General features: G+C 41.6%; 1 protein-coding gene across 1 annotated transcript in view; it reads left to right on the top strand.

Moving 5' to 3' along the window:
• Positions 1–2,234: 2,234 nt before the first annotated feature.
• Positions 2,235–16,904, top strand: part of pde10a (phosphodiesterase 10A) — a gene marked incomplete at both ends in the record, with an annotated part of 60,239 nt that continues 45,569 nt past the window's right edge. Inside the window, one exon of the mRNA XM_080550385.1 lies at positions 2,235–2,298. Coding sequence (XP_080406511.1) covers positions 2,235–2,298 — 64 coding nt within the window. The remainder of the gene's footprint in view (positions 2,299–16,904) is intronic.

Here is a 16,904-nt window from a genome sequence, read left to right as displayed (position 1 = left end):
GCCATCTTCTTATTTTCCCTTAACTGGATATCTTGGTCGCTCCCCTCCTCTTGCTGCTCCATACACAGCGCAACGCAACACAGCGAGCGGGACGCACTTTACTGTTACTCCGGGTGCAGGCTAATGCTAATAGCATTGGTGGCTAACGAAAGCTAGCCCAGCAACCGAGCAAAACAACTCGCCGAACTTCTTCCGGTCGCGCACACGTGGATTCAGACGTCCTCGTCGCCAATTTATGTTATATCCTGAGGATTAGGAACCTCACCTGTATAACATGTACTACTCAGACAACGGTTGTTACTTGAGTATTTATTGCTATCTACTGTGGAGCCCCACGTTAGATCAACCTCACAGTACAAATATGGTATCTTGAATTCATAGCTTTCATGTGACGTCACAGCATAGTGGAAACGCCCACCTGACGGGCAAAAGGCACTTTTTGCGGGCAAAACCCACGGGCAAAACCCACTTTTTGCGGGTTAATAACTTTGATTTCCCGTGGGTTAGGAAAATAATTCCAACGTGTCCGGATAGAGTAGAAGACAGGGAATCCAACACTATTTGAATGGAGTCGATCCTCCACTCCTATCACCGTGGACACAGCAAGGAGCGAAATCCCGGATATAAATATTCCCTCGCCTCGCTGACAGCGGGAGTTGGGAGTTTCGTCCAGCAGCCGGTGAACGCCCGGTTGATCGAGTTTCATATTAAAAGTATATCTTCTCGGGGTGTCAGCGCGGTGGTTAAGGGCTCAAAATTACCGTATACTGATGGTGAATTTAGCAATAATAGTCTTATGTTTGTACCACCTCCATAACCGGTTCTATTCACGGGAAAAGCCGGTCAAGGAGGCACCCTTTGCAGGTCAATAACTTTGATTCTCCGGGGGTTAGGAAAATAATTCCAACGTGTCCGGATAGAGTAGAAGACAGGGAACCCAACACTATTTGAATGGTGTCAATCCTCCACTCCTATCACCGTCGTGTATCTTGATAGTTCTTCATGAGTGAGGTGGTCTAAATAGTAGGCAGCCATGTTGAGCGATGTTGCTATGATACTTTTTGCCCGTCAGGTTGGTGGTTGCTAGGGAAGAAACCACGTGACTGAAAGCTATGAATACCCAGTATGCATAGCGTTAACAAAACCATGGCAACAGTGAATACATCACACTGACCACTTATTGATAACAGGTAACTGTCGTGTCAGCCGGGTCAGTTGACAGTTGGTTGACGGCTGCGTTATAATAACCTTGTTGTTACTTGATGTTACTTGAGTAAAGATGCGCGCAACTAACAACCGCTTGTTAGACTTATGTTATATAGTATAGTATATTATGATACATTATATAGTATATTATGATAACATTACATAATAATAATTGCTTAATTTGCTCCCGCCTTCGACAGACAACTTCGACTCGAATGCTGAAGGAACCGCTGCATCAAATCTGGACTCATGTATGGCCGAAATGTGTTTCCCTACAACTGGATTAAAACGTCAAACAAAAAGGATTGATAAAGACATGCACGGTATGTTTTAGACATCACTGCACTTAGTCCCTGTTTGAGAAGAAAGATACAGTAGCCTAACGTGCATGTTACAGTATATCACAGTTTTATAGTTTGCTCTGCTTTCTTAAATGTATTCTTTGGTTCTGGTTCTGTTGTAACTTGTAATGTCACCGGTGTGCCAAGGCTCCTAGTTGAATCTTAGTTCGCAACAGGAGCTATATAATGACATAATTGAACATGAAAACTAGTCTCTCTACTGTTATGCGGCTATGCGCCGAGTGTGTTTTCGTGGACAGACTTGGAGCGGCTCAGTATGAAGTGGCTCTCATGCGTAATTTCCCGCTGAACACGGTTCAGTATAATCCTGGAAACATCAACAAATCTCCTGCGATGCATTACTTCTCATTTCGCAGAGTCAACTATGCCTGTTTATATTGAAAAACACATATTGTCCAACAACCGCCGCAGATATTCTGACATCCTGGCGGTTCCGTCTGTGCGTCTCTGTGACTGGGCTTTACGCGCACCTGCAGCTGCTTTCTCAACCCGCATTGATTTGGAGACCAGCTGGAGAGGAGGGCATAGAGCGAAGAGGTCTGAATGAACGGGACAGAGATTCACCATCACCATCCCCTATCTGTTGCATGTGCATGGCCAGCCAACACACTGGCGATCGCCTCAGAACAATTTAACGACGAAGGAGAACAACAAGGGAGCAGCTTAATGTCGAAGAAACGAAAAAGTCCAAGTGAGGAAGGCTTCCCGCGTGCGGAATGCAGTGATCAAGGTATGATGAGAACTTGGTCTAGACTAGACGACGTGCAAGCGCCACTGTTTCAGTAGTTTCATAATGTGCTGCTAATTATGCTTAATGTGGTATCCCAGCCTGCAAGTTTTGTAACATGGTGAATTTCTTGAATTGAGTTCATGCATCTCACAAAATGCATGGCCAGTGCTACTTGAAGTAATTGATGTGGAAACATCGGTGACATGAGAAGTACTTTGTGGTGCTCACGCATCGAAAACCTGCTTTCACACTCAACTTTTACAGTACAGTAGCATACACCTCTCTCTCTCTCTCTCTCTCTCTCTCTCTCTCTCTCTCTCTCTCTCTCTCTCTCTCTCTTGCTCCATCTCTCTCTCACTGGTGATATGACTGTTGGCTGAGTGACTTTCAGATTACACCACCTTTGGAAACCACTGAAACCTTTTTTATTGTGACTGGGCTGGCAGCAGGAGAGTTTTATTCAACCCATATGCCCTCTATGCCGGCCTCTTTGGCTTCTAGGACCTGTTGAGTTGTTTACACACATCATGTGACCCGCAGCAGAGCTGTTGGCTCTATTCTTTGGGTCTGGGCCGAAATGAGCGTTTCCCTTGGCTAGCACAGAAGGGGAACCAGGCGCTTCTTACCCCTGCAGACTTTGACATCTGGGACTACTTAGGGGTTGAATTCTCCAACCCCTTCCACCAATCTCCTACCCATGCCATCAAGCTAGATCCAGGCCTCACTTCACCCACAGTTTGGCTGATAGCAAATATAATCTCCAGCCAAATTGGAACTAGCTCCTTCTGCTGCATTGGGTCAGTGTTCTCACACGTGCATACTGTAGCAGTAAAACTCAGTTACAATGTGATCTACAGATGTAGGTTTTTTTCGCCAAACACTGATACTGTTGAAAGAGAGACATCATTTCCAGCAGGCCACATATCAAAATGAAATACATCCATAAATGTACGCACTCTGCTTGTCAAAATACGGCACTGGTTGGTAACCCACAGCTCATTCAAGGGCATGGCTTTAGAGCATCTGCTGCAGGATTGCACTCATATTTGGATGGATGTCGGTCTAATAATGTGTTTTAAAGTCAGACAATCCCTGTGCTATAAAGATAAAGGAATCTGACCAATGCCTGCCCTTTGCTAATGCCAAAAACAAATACTCAAAAACAAGCTTATGAAAGAATCTAACAAAAATGGGTCAAACCTCTGGTCACACTGCATTTTCAAAACATGTGCACTTACCATAGCAGAGCAAGATGAAATGTACAGTAGACTATGCATCTAGTATAAATACATGCCAATTGCTTTTTTTTCTTATGTTCTACTGTATTCACAACATGACTCCACTGTGGCAAGTATTATGGACATACTGTATGTCTGAACTAATACAGCATGCTCACGCCTAGACAAAATACTATTGAAAATGACCTTGCCACTTCTGCTGCCTCTGTCACCGTTGGCTCTCAGTACTCAGTCTTGCATTTTGTAGCTGTGCCCTTTTTCTCTCCGATATTCACGGCCAGGCCAGAAGAGGAGGCATAGAAATGGGGGCATTGAGATTCATATCAGGGCCACAAAGAGTTTATTGTCTTGGCTCTTGGTGTGAAGCCTGGACCTGTCGATTAGAGGAACACTCTCCTGGTTCCTCACAGGGCCTCTCCTCTGTTTCCTCCGTCAACCACTGTGTCCAGTGTCCATGAGGCACATCCACAGATCAGTTTAAACATCTCACGGCTGATAATGTGTGTACACAACCATAAGCAATTATTTGTTTTGCATAGTAGTCCCTGAAGTTACTGAAATGATTGAATATTGTAATCAAAAACATGAACATGACCCGTAGGCCTTATTTGTTGTGACGCATCAAAACATTAACATTCAAAAGTGGATTATAGGATTATGAAGTTACTTTTATGAAGTTACTTTTCTAAAACCATAAAAAGTTCAATTTAAAGGACCAGTATGTAGACTTTGTGTAAAAATGGCCATGACAGACAATAGGGAAACTACATTCAGTCTCTATGAAGAAGAAATTATCTCACATCCTCCAAGCCAAGCATTGGTCAGAAGCGTCATCATCCCTTGACGCAAAGGAAGTTGGAAAAATGACAGTTAGTCACTAGATATTAGTCCACATGCAGTATATCACATTGCTTTCAAGAGCTCTCTGCAATCCTTTTCCGAATGAATCCCAGCTCCTAAATCAAGAGGAAGTCATTAAGAAAACATTAAAAAACAGTTAAAGTTACACCCTAAGCATGAATAGTCTGGTGCAACGGATTATATTATTACGAGGATTGATGGGATGGATTACACTTTAACGTCACACTCTGGCATGGGTTTTCCAACAATGTGTCATGTGTATCTGGTTTATTTGGTACTGTAGCTCAAAGACATTGTGAGTGTAGTAGTGTTCACTCTTGTTGCCACACTCTTGGGCCCGATCTCAATTCACCCCTTGACCCTACATTTTAGCCCTACCTCTCAGTTTTGTGTGTTCACGTGTAGGGTAGGGGTGTCCTTACATATTCCATATTCCCATATTTTCAAGTTTTGAGAAATAAACTGAACCAAATATAGAATATATGATAACAAAAACATAATTTTCCTCAAAAGTGACGTAGGCTATTATTTTAAGAAGGTGACGATATGTTTCAATATGGTTACTATGGTTACTTCTTCAGTAAAAACGTCTTTGCATGGAATTCCCTACAACAAACCACTATAAAGAGAAAAGTGATGGAGTCCTATGTTCCTATCACCGAAAAGTACAATTTCCGTCTAAACTAAAGCTTTACAGGACTATAATTCAGTATTTGTTTAGGTAAATAATTGTCTGACTATTTGGTGATGTAGGACAGCCACCTGGTTCATACCTCAGCAAATCTGAAGAGGAAAAGAGTGATCATTCTCAAGTTATGGGCTTTTTTGGTCACCTTTCCCATATTCGGCCTGGTCTAATTTGGTTCTTTTTCAGGGATTGGGCTAGTTCTAAAGAACAACCAAAAAAACATTTTCCCCCCAAAAATAAAATGTTACAACATTCAATTTCATTAATGGGAGACCCTAAAGAAGAAAAATCACTGTTGTCTTTTGTTCTACCTCGGGTAGGGGTATCTCAAAATCTGAGGGCCCTTCCTGCTAGACGACTAGTTTTGTGGGGGTTTATTGTACAGCATCAGCACCCCCTGATACCACTAGGTAGAGCCAAAGTAAAAGAATAAACAATCATCCCACACGGAAGGTCTGCAAATCCCCAGGGAAGTCAGAGCACAGGGTCAGCCGCATTGCAGCACCCCTTGAGCAGTGAGGGGTTAAGTGCCTTGCTCAAGGGCACACCAGCAGTGGTAGGCACCTGAGATATGAATCAACCCTCCTGTCTCTGGCTCACACCATTCTGTCAAACCATCTCAAGGCTAAGAATCTGACGGATATGGCTTTTGTTATACGCTTCCTGTGTTCTATAAATTAAAGAAGATGAAAGAGAAAGCAAGATGCCAACAAGTTGGCTTCTATATGTTGCCATTGTATGATGATTTCATGACAGTAAATCTGTGTATAATTCATGATGTCTGAATGGATTTGTAGAAGTCATGATAGTGGAATTAATTATACCGTAAAATTAATTCCTTAAACCTTGTATCATATCTCTCATGCCATTTCATTAGAGAAGTTGAAGTTGATTCAATATAATGTTCCAAATTTGCTCATCTGACGTTTATGAGAAGTTTATGAGATTTGTCTCCCAGTTGTAATGGCTCATGCTGATATTGTTGCGTCATTGCATGTGAAAATGAACAAACAAGACCATGATGTTCTGGATTGTCCTGAAATTCTGTTAATAAAAAGTTCATTTGAAAGATGGTTGTTTTGAAATGTTATATAGTTTTCAGTATTCATTAATTAATGTTTGTACTCTTAATATTTAAGCACATGGTTAAGCCTCATATTAAACCACGAGTAGCTTTGAAACATCCACACGGTACATAGTGTACCTTTGCTCCTCTAGGGTAAAGGGTAAATCCAGAATGTCACAAATATCCCAACTATTTTAGATACAAATCAGCAGCCCATATCTTCATTCCACTCTGTCATTTTCTTGATCAAATGTTGATTTCACAGAGAGTAACATCTGTATACAGTAGTACCAAAAATAGTTCATTGTCAAAACTATGCATATATAAGTAACCATTACACTATAAGAAATATACAGCGATGTATATGATTAGGTGATGTCACTGGCCATTGTCACAGTAGTGTGTATGTGTGTGCGTGCGTACGTGCGTGCGCTCATTGTGTGTGCCGTGTGCGTGTTTGTGTTATCTGTAAACAGACAGACCTGACGTGTGGCGGCAGAGCTGTCTTGGCCTGTTCCGCTGTCTACCCTGAGTGAGATATCGACTAACCTGTACGTCATTATCCGTAATTCTCACCTGTGATTCATGTGTGGTTTGTGATTAAGGCTGCCGGCATGGCTACAGTCTGAATATGGTTTTCTCATATCCCTTTATTTATTTATCCTCTTTTTGGATCCACGCCCTGTTACAGTTGTGTGCAGATGCCTAGTCTATAATGGTTCATAGTGACATTTCCATTTAATGTTGAATGTGCGACAGTCAGAAACATTAGTATGGGCAACTTGTAGGATCTTAATAAAGCTTCCACTTCAGAATCAACCAAAATCAGGAACCTTATTTTTAAATCCTGCTTGACTGGTTGGCACACATGGTAGTTTGTGATAAGAAGGAAAGAGACCAAACAAATGGAAGTGAGAGTGAGAGCAAGAACACTGAATGTGATAAAGGACAGGTTTTTGAGTGTTCAGTAAATGTGTAATTGTGCTGCATGTGCTTCATAATGTCACATAGGTGAATAATAACTGCAGCATGGAAATGTTTCATATTTTTAAAACCATGATAAAAGGCTATGTGCTTGCCTGCTTGAATTACAATACATCCAAGTGCTGGGCCAAAACAAATAGCAGAGGCTACACAGTTTCTCTTCAGCACTCACTATGTCCACAAAGTGTACTGTCACAGTCAGTACAGTGACACCATGTATGACGACATTCAGCTGTAAGTAATGTCCTTGTGACCTGCTGTGGAGGGACTATGTGAGTGACTCAAAGGGCATGATATTCAGTGCTAGCTGCTAGGTGTTAACAAGTTAACTCGGAATGTTCATGCTCTAAATAAAAGATTGGTTACAGCTGAGCTGAAGCAGTACAATGCTGTCCTATATTAGAACTTAACAGAATCGCTAATGGTCTATGCATTGGTGCTTTGACTTAAATACAAAATGCAGGGGCGGGAGGGAGGGAGGGAGAGAATGGATGGGAGAGAGGTAGAGAGTGAGAGGGATAAAAATAATGTCTGCCTTTGGTCGTGCCAGTAACAACTTCTCTGTTGTTTGAGGTGACTTGCCGATCGGTCTGATGGCGAGGTCACGCCTCGCGCCCCCTGCATGCGTCACAACCTGCAGGCTTTAACTCCTACTGGGAGATGCATGGCTGCTGCTCTCTTTGTTGTTCCAATGTCACCATAGAACCCATAAAACTAACTCTCGCCGCTGCTGTGCTGAATTGTTTTATGTCATGTAAACACACTCAAGTCCAAATACAGTCACATCTGCAGAGAGAGTATAAGGGTACAAATCTGCAAGACTAAATAAATCACGGATTTGCCGGTTAAAACGACCGCATCAGTAAATCAGTAAAAAAACAAAGTAGTGGCATATGTGTGCGTGCGTGTGCACACATATTGAATGTCTTGCGCTTGTCACCAGCTTTTACCAGATTGAACAGTGAACCGTTTTACATGTGTCTCGGTGACGTCAGTAAACCCCAGTATGGTACTCACAGAGCTTAAATGGGCTACAGTATGTTTGTTTTTTTCACCCTAGAAACCCCAGACGACACACTCATCATCATAATTATCTCCCGGAGTGAGGGAGGGTGATAATCCATTGTCAGGAAAGGCCTCAATGAAATTGCAGGTCTCTGATCTCAAACAACATGTTGTGTGTGTGTGTGTGTGTGTGTGTGTGTGTGTGTGTGTGTGTGTGTGTGTGTGTGTGTGTGTGTGTGTGTGTGTGTGTGTGTGTGTGCGTGCGTGCGTGCGTGCGTGCGTGCGTGTGTGTGTGTGTGTGTGTGTGTGTGTGTGTGTGTGTGCGCGTGTGTGTGTGTGTGTGTGTGTGTGTGTGTGTGCGTGCGTGCGTGTGTGCGTGCGTGTGTCTATGTCTATGAGAGCTAGTCACAGAGACAGAGAGAGACTGAGAGGGTAGTATTAAGTGTACATGTTGTTGGTGAGGTCCCTGACATTATTGGTTTATTGTCAGTAAAGATGTTGAGGTGTTATTATTACGACGGGCCGCTGAGTACGGGATGATCAGATTCACTGATGACATCTCTGATTACATCCCCCCGCCCCCACAACAATGTAGGTAGATCTGCTGCTTGTCTGCATGTCTGAAGTCTAGCAGAGTAACAACTGGACCTGAAGAGTTCGGGTTATGTTTAGGCTTACTTTGGGCTCAGTAGACCCACTTTACTTATAAAGTTATAATATAATAAATGGGTCAATGACGTGACACGTAGGTTTTGTGTCCGAATGTAATATTTTCTAAAATTAACAATGAATATATATATACATTATGTTAACTAACACTATTTGCTCTCCTTTATTGAATACAAAAAGAGTTTATGGTGATTTGTTACAAATTCAGGCACTTTCAGGGTCGAAAAGTCCTTCGGTGCAACTGTCCGAAGATAAATGCAACCAGCTAATGTGTCATTAAAATATCTAAAATGATATTACAACTATTATATAAACATTCTGGGATGATTTTACAAGGGTTTATAACAATATACTGCAAAATGGTTAAGGATTTTTATGAATCAAAATTAATTTCACTGATATCATTCGGAGCAACCAATTTCAACATCATTAAGTGACATCATTAAGACCACTGCAGCAGACCCTCTGAGTGAGAAGAACAGTAAGTAGCTCTCTTAAAAATGTTTGATTAAAGCACCTTTCCGCTCACTGTTATGAATGTCCTGAAATATCACATCATTCTGTACAACACACTGAAAATGTTGCAATATTTAAAAAACATATATTTAATATGAATTATTATATTGGTAAGTTCAAGGTCTCACATAGGTAGCTAAACATGTGCCTGTTTTGAAGACAATCTATGTTAGTCCTATTTAGACATCTTTGGGTGCAAAATATAAGAGATATTATGAATGGAAAATGTGTTATGCACCATTTCAATGCTGTTTCATTTTTACAGATGCCTTTATCAAGTAAAGAAAACATCTGCTCGTCACAGGGCAGAGCCACTAATAAAGGAGGAACTTCTTGCCAAAAGGAGAGCAAGGTATTGTTTTCAATAAATAAATAGAAAATGTACAGTACAAGATAATAACTTTAATCAATTCATTATTAATGAATGAATTATAAACCCTTCTCTAATTCCTCTAATAAGGTGCTAAGTGATTCTGTATTACCCTAATCGCTCATTCTACACCCCCCCCCCCCCACACACACACACACCCACACACACACATGCATGCATACACACACACACGTGCACACACACACCTACGCTCTCTCTCTCTCTCTCTCTGACACACACTCTCACACTTACACTTACACACACACTTACACACACACATGCATGCACGCACACACACCCGGTACATATTATGGTGGAAAGCACAGGAAAAACAGAGAGAGAAAAGGAAGAGACTCAAAGAAGTGTTGAACCTGACCCCAGAGTCCTTAAATCTGATGATGGACCCCTGCTGTGGAGTCACCTGATGCACCACTGGCACTGTTAACTCCAGAGAGGGGGCCGCCTCTTATCTTCGCAAATAGCCTTTAAAAAAAATAACATTTGTTGAAGGAAAAATGTAGTTTTATTACTGTGTGTGTGTGTGTGTGTGTGTGTGTATGTGTGTATGTGTGTATGTGTATGTGTATGTGTATGTGTATGTGTATGTGTATGTGTATGTATGTATGTGTGTATGTGTATGTGTATGTGTATGTGTATGTGTATGTGTATGTGTATGTGTATGTGTGTGTGTGTGTGTGTGTGTGTGTGTGTGCGTGCCTGTGTGTGTGCGTGCGTGCGCAAGTGCTTAAAACTACAGTATACCGGACCAATGCGTCATTGACCCAAATATGTTACTAAGTCCTTGCCTCTTTACCAGAACCATTAGCTCTAACAGTCCAGCAGGACCAGAGTGTGCAACACAGGAAGTGTGTACGTTTGTGCAATTTGCAAAAAAAATTGGCAAGAGAAAAGATCGTGGTAGCTTTTAAGCAAAATGGCATGTAATGTATGCAGTAGATTACGGTAGATTAATTAGTATGGTGTTATGCTTGGGAATTAAGTGTTTGTGTGTCTGTGTGTGTGTGTGTCTGTGTCTGTGTCTGTGTCTGTGTCTGTGTCTGTGTCTGTGTCTGTGTCTGTGTCTGTGTCTGTGTGTGTGTGTGTGTGTCTGTGTCTGTGTCTGTGTCTGTGTCTGTGTGTGTGTGTGTGTCTGTGTCTGTGTCTGTGTGTGTGTGTGTGTGTGTGTGTGTGTGTGTGTGTGTGTTTCACAGGGGTTGAGCGTAATGTTTGCCAGCTCTGTGACGTGGGGGACATGAGGCTCTTGTTGGGTCCTGTGAGTGGCAGTAACAGCATCTCCTGCTTGAGCCCCAGTGGCTCAGCTATGACGCAGGTAACCCCCCCCTCCCCCCCCTGACTCCCCCTCTCTTTTTTTCATCCCTTTTTTTGGCTGCTTAGTTCTTTTTTATTCATGTGCCCTTTCATATGTGTCCTTTCTAAATGCTCATCCTTTTGTTTTTCTCTCTAGCAATGATACTTCATCCTCTCTCTCTCCCTGGCTCTTGCTGTCACCTTTGAATTCCTTTATGTAGCGTATCTAGTCCTACTTTATTCGTCTTAGGTAAAGCAGGGTCTAATCCAGTGTTTAGGGATGTTTAGGTATTCCTCAAATTTGATTACTCTGAACAGTAGCAGTAGCACATAATCCAGTACCATACACAGACTACGCGTTGAAAAAAATTACAGAGAGAAAGAGAGAGCAATTATTGAGTCCATAAATTGACAGAGGCCATACAATGAATTAAAGGGAAACATATTTCCATGTATCTAAACCACAAACTCATCACCATTTTTACAATGTGCAAATGACTCTCGTTTGAGATGATCTGCATAGCTGTTGCATGCATATGTTCATGGCTACAGTATGTTAGAAGTGCATGGCGATGCTAATGTTATTACATATGTGACGAATTAGGGAGAACAGAGGCACCAGAATGTTCAATAGGAGCTGAATTAGTTGCGAGCAGAGCTGTGAAGATGTGCATAACTCCCCCTGCCCCCCCCAGGGACTCTGTATTTTCATGGGCCTGCCTCTGACGTCAATGCTCCGGCTGTCCTGTGGATCGTCAGAGCAGACCATTCACTGGGAGGGAAGGGGCTGAGGGAAGTGCAAGTCTCTATGGTGTGTGCGCCGCATGTGATTTTGTGTGTGTGTGTGTGTGTGTGTGTGCGTGCGTGTGTATACGGTGCATGCTGCACATGCTCCAGTTAGCAGTGAATGTGTTTAGTGTAGAAGCACATACAAATCAAATCAAAGGTGTGGTCTATTTTGTTCAATTGCATATGGGTGGTAGTGGGGGTGGGGTGGCTGTTTATGTATGATAATGCAAGTCATGTATGGAGATTTACACAATCAGGAGGGGTGTATAGTGTGTTAAACACAGACCACAGGCCAGAACAGTTAGGAGAGGAGATGCAGTTGACCATGTTCTTATTCTTAATAATGTGTCTGTTGATCTGATGATGGAGTCTACTGTAAAAACCTACTACTGTATATATCATATTAGAGATTTCAGCTTCTGAAATCATCACATTTATGATGTCCATTAATTTCTCTGTTACGCACATGATGTGAATGCTCAGCTGGATGTGGGATGCGGTGGCAGGGTAATATTGACAGAGAAAGAAGTGCGCCCAGTGTCTGTCTGAATTGATCGAAATCAAACAGGAGAGAGCACAGAACTCTGGCGGACATTTTGAGGTTTTCTGGGTGGAGGCTGGCTTATTTATTCCTGCTTTGTCGTTGGTGCTGTCTGTCATAGGAAAGATATAAATCTTGTCCCACTGTAGACATTTGTAAATCCATACTTGGCGTGAACAGTATATACCAATTAGAGATTACTGTATGTCATCATTGAATACAGCTTTGGAAAGGCGTTAAATGGCATAGTTCTATTTTCTTGCATATTCCCCCCAAAACCCATCCATTTCAGAGACATGAAGTAGCGTTATATTGTTTATTTAGTGCAAAATAGGTCTGTCATTTAACCTCCTGTGGACTAACATCACACACGCCAGTGTACGTACTAGTGCTTCCATCATTAGTGTCTACTGATCTCCATGTTATGTTGTTGAACTTGGGCGTTACTTATTTACTTTACTTCAACTTGAGTCTAAAATATGAAGAACATATTTAAATATTATTTAAAACATTAATATGGGAGGTAGAAAAAGCACTCTCTGGACTTGTCCTGTTTAGGGAGTTATTTCTCAAACATAACTTCTTATTTCTGTTTGTTTAAGGATTACTGCATTGTCAGTGTTGGGGCAACCTTTGGTTTCACAGCAGGGTCTGGGTCAGAGGAGGTCACAGACAGGCCATGGATGGGGTTAGAGCATCCCAGAAACAAGTCATTTAAAGCAACTTCTCTAATAAAATCTACCACAACTCTCTGCAGGGAGATGCATGGTTGTTTTCATCGTCCATCCCCGACTTCCTCATCCTCATGTTCCTGTCAAAAACGTTAACTCACCACACTAATCAAATCACACTAGGTAGAACAATCCCAAAATAAGTACAGAGTGGTAGTTACCTATTGCCCAGGGAGTGTCGTAAGAGGGATGGAAGGAGAGAAAGGGAACATCAGAGAGAAAAGCTTCCATAGTTTTCTCTGTTGTACTTTTTCCTTTGCACTTTGAAGTTGCGGAGGGCGAAATGGATCAGCGCACAGGAGAGGGTGTCCACATTCCAGCTGCAGATGTCGAGTGCACATGGTGTCCTTGCTGTTCACACAGATATCCTGCCTGGATTGATTCTGTCTGTCTCCGCGTCAGGATACAGTAGTAGGCTATCACATGGGTTATGTCTTTACCTGCAGAATGACTCACAGATGCCCCTGTCTGTCAAGTATCTCTGACACATATTTTAACACAAGACATCTCTCAGATTATTCCATTTTACATGTGTATCAGAACTTTTTTGGGGAGGGAGAATGATTCCAATCATATTATATATTATTTTTCTTAAGATGTTATGCTGTTGACTATGATTTAGTGCTGTAACCAAAGACATTGATCCATGTGTTAGCCATTATAATGTGCTCTGTTATGTGTTAAAACGTCTAGAAGTACAGTATCACATGAAGTCCCTGGGCACGCAGAGTCAGAATCTCAATGTTCAACATGGGTTGCTGCCAACTAACTAGATGGGCTATAGTTCTATCACTAGCTCTGTCCTAGAGAAACTACTACCTTTATGTCATCAAAACTAGTATTTCTGAGAAAATACACTAGGAATTGTACATATAGCGCTACTCCCACAGATTTAAATCTCATTTGTGAGGCTAAGCATTTTGTCTTTGAGTTTATTGTTTCTTTTTTTATTGTCATTCAAAATGTTTTCTTTTTTTTAAAAATTTGAGAGTGATTTAATTTGTGACTCTCTGTGTTTCCCTTTATCTACTTATTTGTGACGGAGAATATTAAAATCTCATTGACGTTGAGAGAATTAAGGCCATCTGATGTTGGGGTTTTTGTGGGGAAACCCTAAAATGATGTAATGAGCAGTCTTCAGGCCTGCAGGCCTCTCTCCTCACACTGAGGTTACAGAGTGTGTGGGTATTAAGAGGCAACGGAACTGTTAAATGTGGTGACCTGTTTTATGTAATCTACGCAAAAGTCCCAATACCGGGTGACATTTTCTGACTTCTTCTGTCATCACTTCCCCTCAGTTGTGCGCTCCCACCTGCGTCAGACCACCCAGTTTATGATGACATGATGCATTCTGTTTTTGGGTGTAGCCCTCCCAGGCTGATTCAAATTAGACCTATAAGAGGTGGTACTGGTGATGTAGACCAACGTTGGTGTTGCATTGGATGAGTGGGGGGCATGTAATAATGTGATGCCTGTGATTGATATGCTGTATCATGTTGTTCCGTACACCAACCGGCATGGTGCTTTTCAGGTGGACATTAAACACTGTAGGCAGCTAGAAAGTCGTTCAAACATGGGGCCCTCGTCCATTGATTTTTGAACCAGTGATTTTTGTGGCAACTAAACACTAATAGTAAAAAGCTTAGTAGCAGTTCATTCAAACTTGCTTTTGCTCTCTTAGCCTCGGAGGAATATTGTTTGTGCCTTACTTTTGGGACCTTAGAGTAAAGCTCTGAGGTTATTTAGAATAACAAGTATTCACCTGATTGTCATTTTGATAGCAATAACAACAAAAACATGAGAACAGTCTTGTTCTTTAGTGTGGGAGTCAAGAGGATCCCATGACAAACATAACCAGGAAGCAGTTGGCACAATCAGGAAAAGGGTCCCTTTTTTCGATAATAACAGGATAAAATCAGAATTCTTTATAGAACACTCTGCAATGGGTCCCAAAGGTAAACTCAGTCCATTCTCAAAATTATTATTTTATATGGGTTTGCAAAAGTCAGTACAGGTCCAGTTGATAGATGATTGCATTGAACATCGATTTGAAATAATGTATTCTCTTCTCTGTGAATGGGTAGACCTAGTCCTGGTGCAAATTAATACTGATATCCCTCAGTTAGCTCCAAGGATTGCGAGCTCAACTCACTTAACAGATCAAGGCTGACATATTTGCAACGGTTTGGAAACTGTGTGGGGCCCTAAAGACGTCAATGAAACTTCAAAATGATACAGGAAATCCTTTGAATAAACCTCGAGGTAAAAAAAAAAAAGGGAACAGAAACCAAACTAGTCATATAATTAGAAACGTCCTGTAAACCATTGGATTGTTTAACATTCAATGTGTAGGCGACGGTTATAAACCGAGATTATATTGTTCATTTTGTGAGTTCATAATACATGTCATGGATTTTAGACCCAGCAGATGCCCATTTGAATGGCGAATGAAATCGTATTACATGTTTATGGAGACATTAGACATTGGTGAAAATGCAGTCCTCATTGAAGAGATGTTCATTTTACACTACTACACACACGATTAAACATGTTATGTTGATATTCTATGTGGATATTCTATTCTTCTTTATCCACGATTTTGCTTTAAATATTCTCACATATTGTCCCATTTTATTTGACCAGTAATCTTTACCAAGTCTCCTCATTCTTCGGACAGGAGACAGAATAAAGTGGAGAGATAGTCGTCATCTATTTGTTAAAAAATAGATTCGCACGCGCGCACACACACACACACACACACACACACACACACACACACACACACACACACACGCACGCGCACACACACAGACAGACAGACAGACAGACACACACACAGAGTAACGTAATTGTGTATAGCTAGCTAGCTTAGCAAAAGTACCTCAGAGTAATGTAATTGTGTATAGCTAGCTGTAACAGGTCTGCTCTACAGTAACACAATCTCGCGATAGACCGCGAGACCAAGGTTGCCAGGTGGGGCGGGTTACCATGTAATGGGGCTACTTTTGATCACACTGGGCTGGGGGGGGGGGGGGGGGGGAAGCATTTGGGCACCTGCCCAATAGTAATTAGAGTTTTTCTGATAATCTAAGGTTTTGGGCTTTTTTTATTTTTATGGATTTAGGGGTTTTTACACTGTGGTTAGGCAGGAATATGTCAATCCCATCTGGCAACCCTGTTTACAGGCTGCTTTGGCGGGCTTTGCGCTGCGCCAGCGCGAGCCGATATGACAGTTTCACCGCGGGGATTAAAGACACACAACATAAAGGACTTCAGTTCAATTCTATATTCATATAGTTTTATATGTTTATATGTTACTTTGAACGTTTTAAACTGTTATACTACACGACGGTGTTAACGATGGAGGCAGTTACAGGTAAGACTGACCATTAAAGTCTGTCAGATAAAAACCTTTTACCCAAACTGTTCTAGCCAAGTGTTGAGAAGCTAACTAGGCTAGCTAGCACAGCCTGGCTGGTATCTATGGTGATGATGTTACTATAGCTACAGTGAGTTAGCTCTGTTAGCGACAAAAACAGGCTTAATATAGAAAGTAATTTCCCCCTATGACACCTTACGTGAAACGTGAATTTTGGGCGCGCGTTGACACTTGTTGTGCATAGTAATTGGCCAGTACATAGGACTCTACAGTTACAGATGTGATCATTAGAAGAGGTCACCCAAAGATGAAACCTGGATTTAGTTATCCTAAAAATAATGAGAACAGAAACTTTAGTGAAACTTTATTTCTCAGAAAACTACCAAATGGGGAAAAAACTCTCAAAAATGGGACATGTCTTTTTGCTTTTGCTGTAAGCTTTTCAACATAAAGGATAGGCC

Source organism: Nansenia antarctica, assembly GCF_963989245.1.
Source record: "Nansenia antarctica genome assembly, chromosome: 1".
Taxonomy (NCBI): domain Eukaryota; kingdom Metazoa; phylum Chordata; class Actinopteri; order Argentiniformes; family Microstomatidae; genus Nansenia; species Nansenia antarctica.
This window is presented reverse-complemented; position numbering and strand designations above follow the sequence as displayed.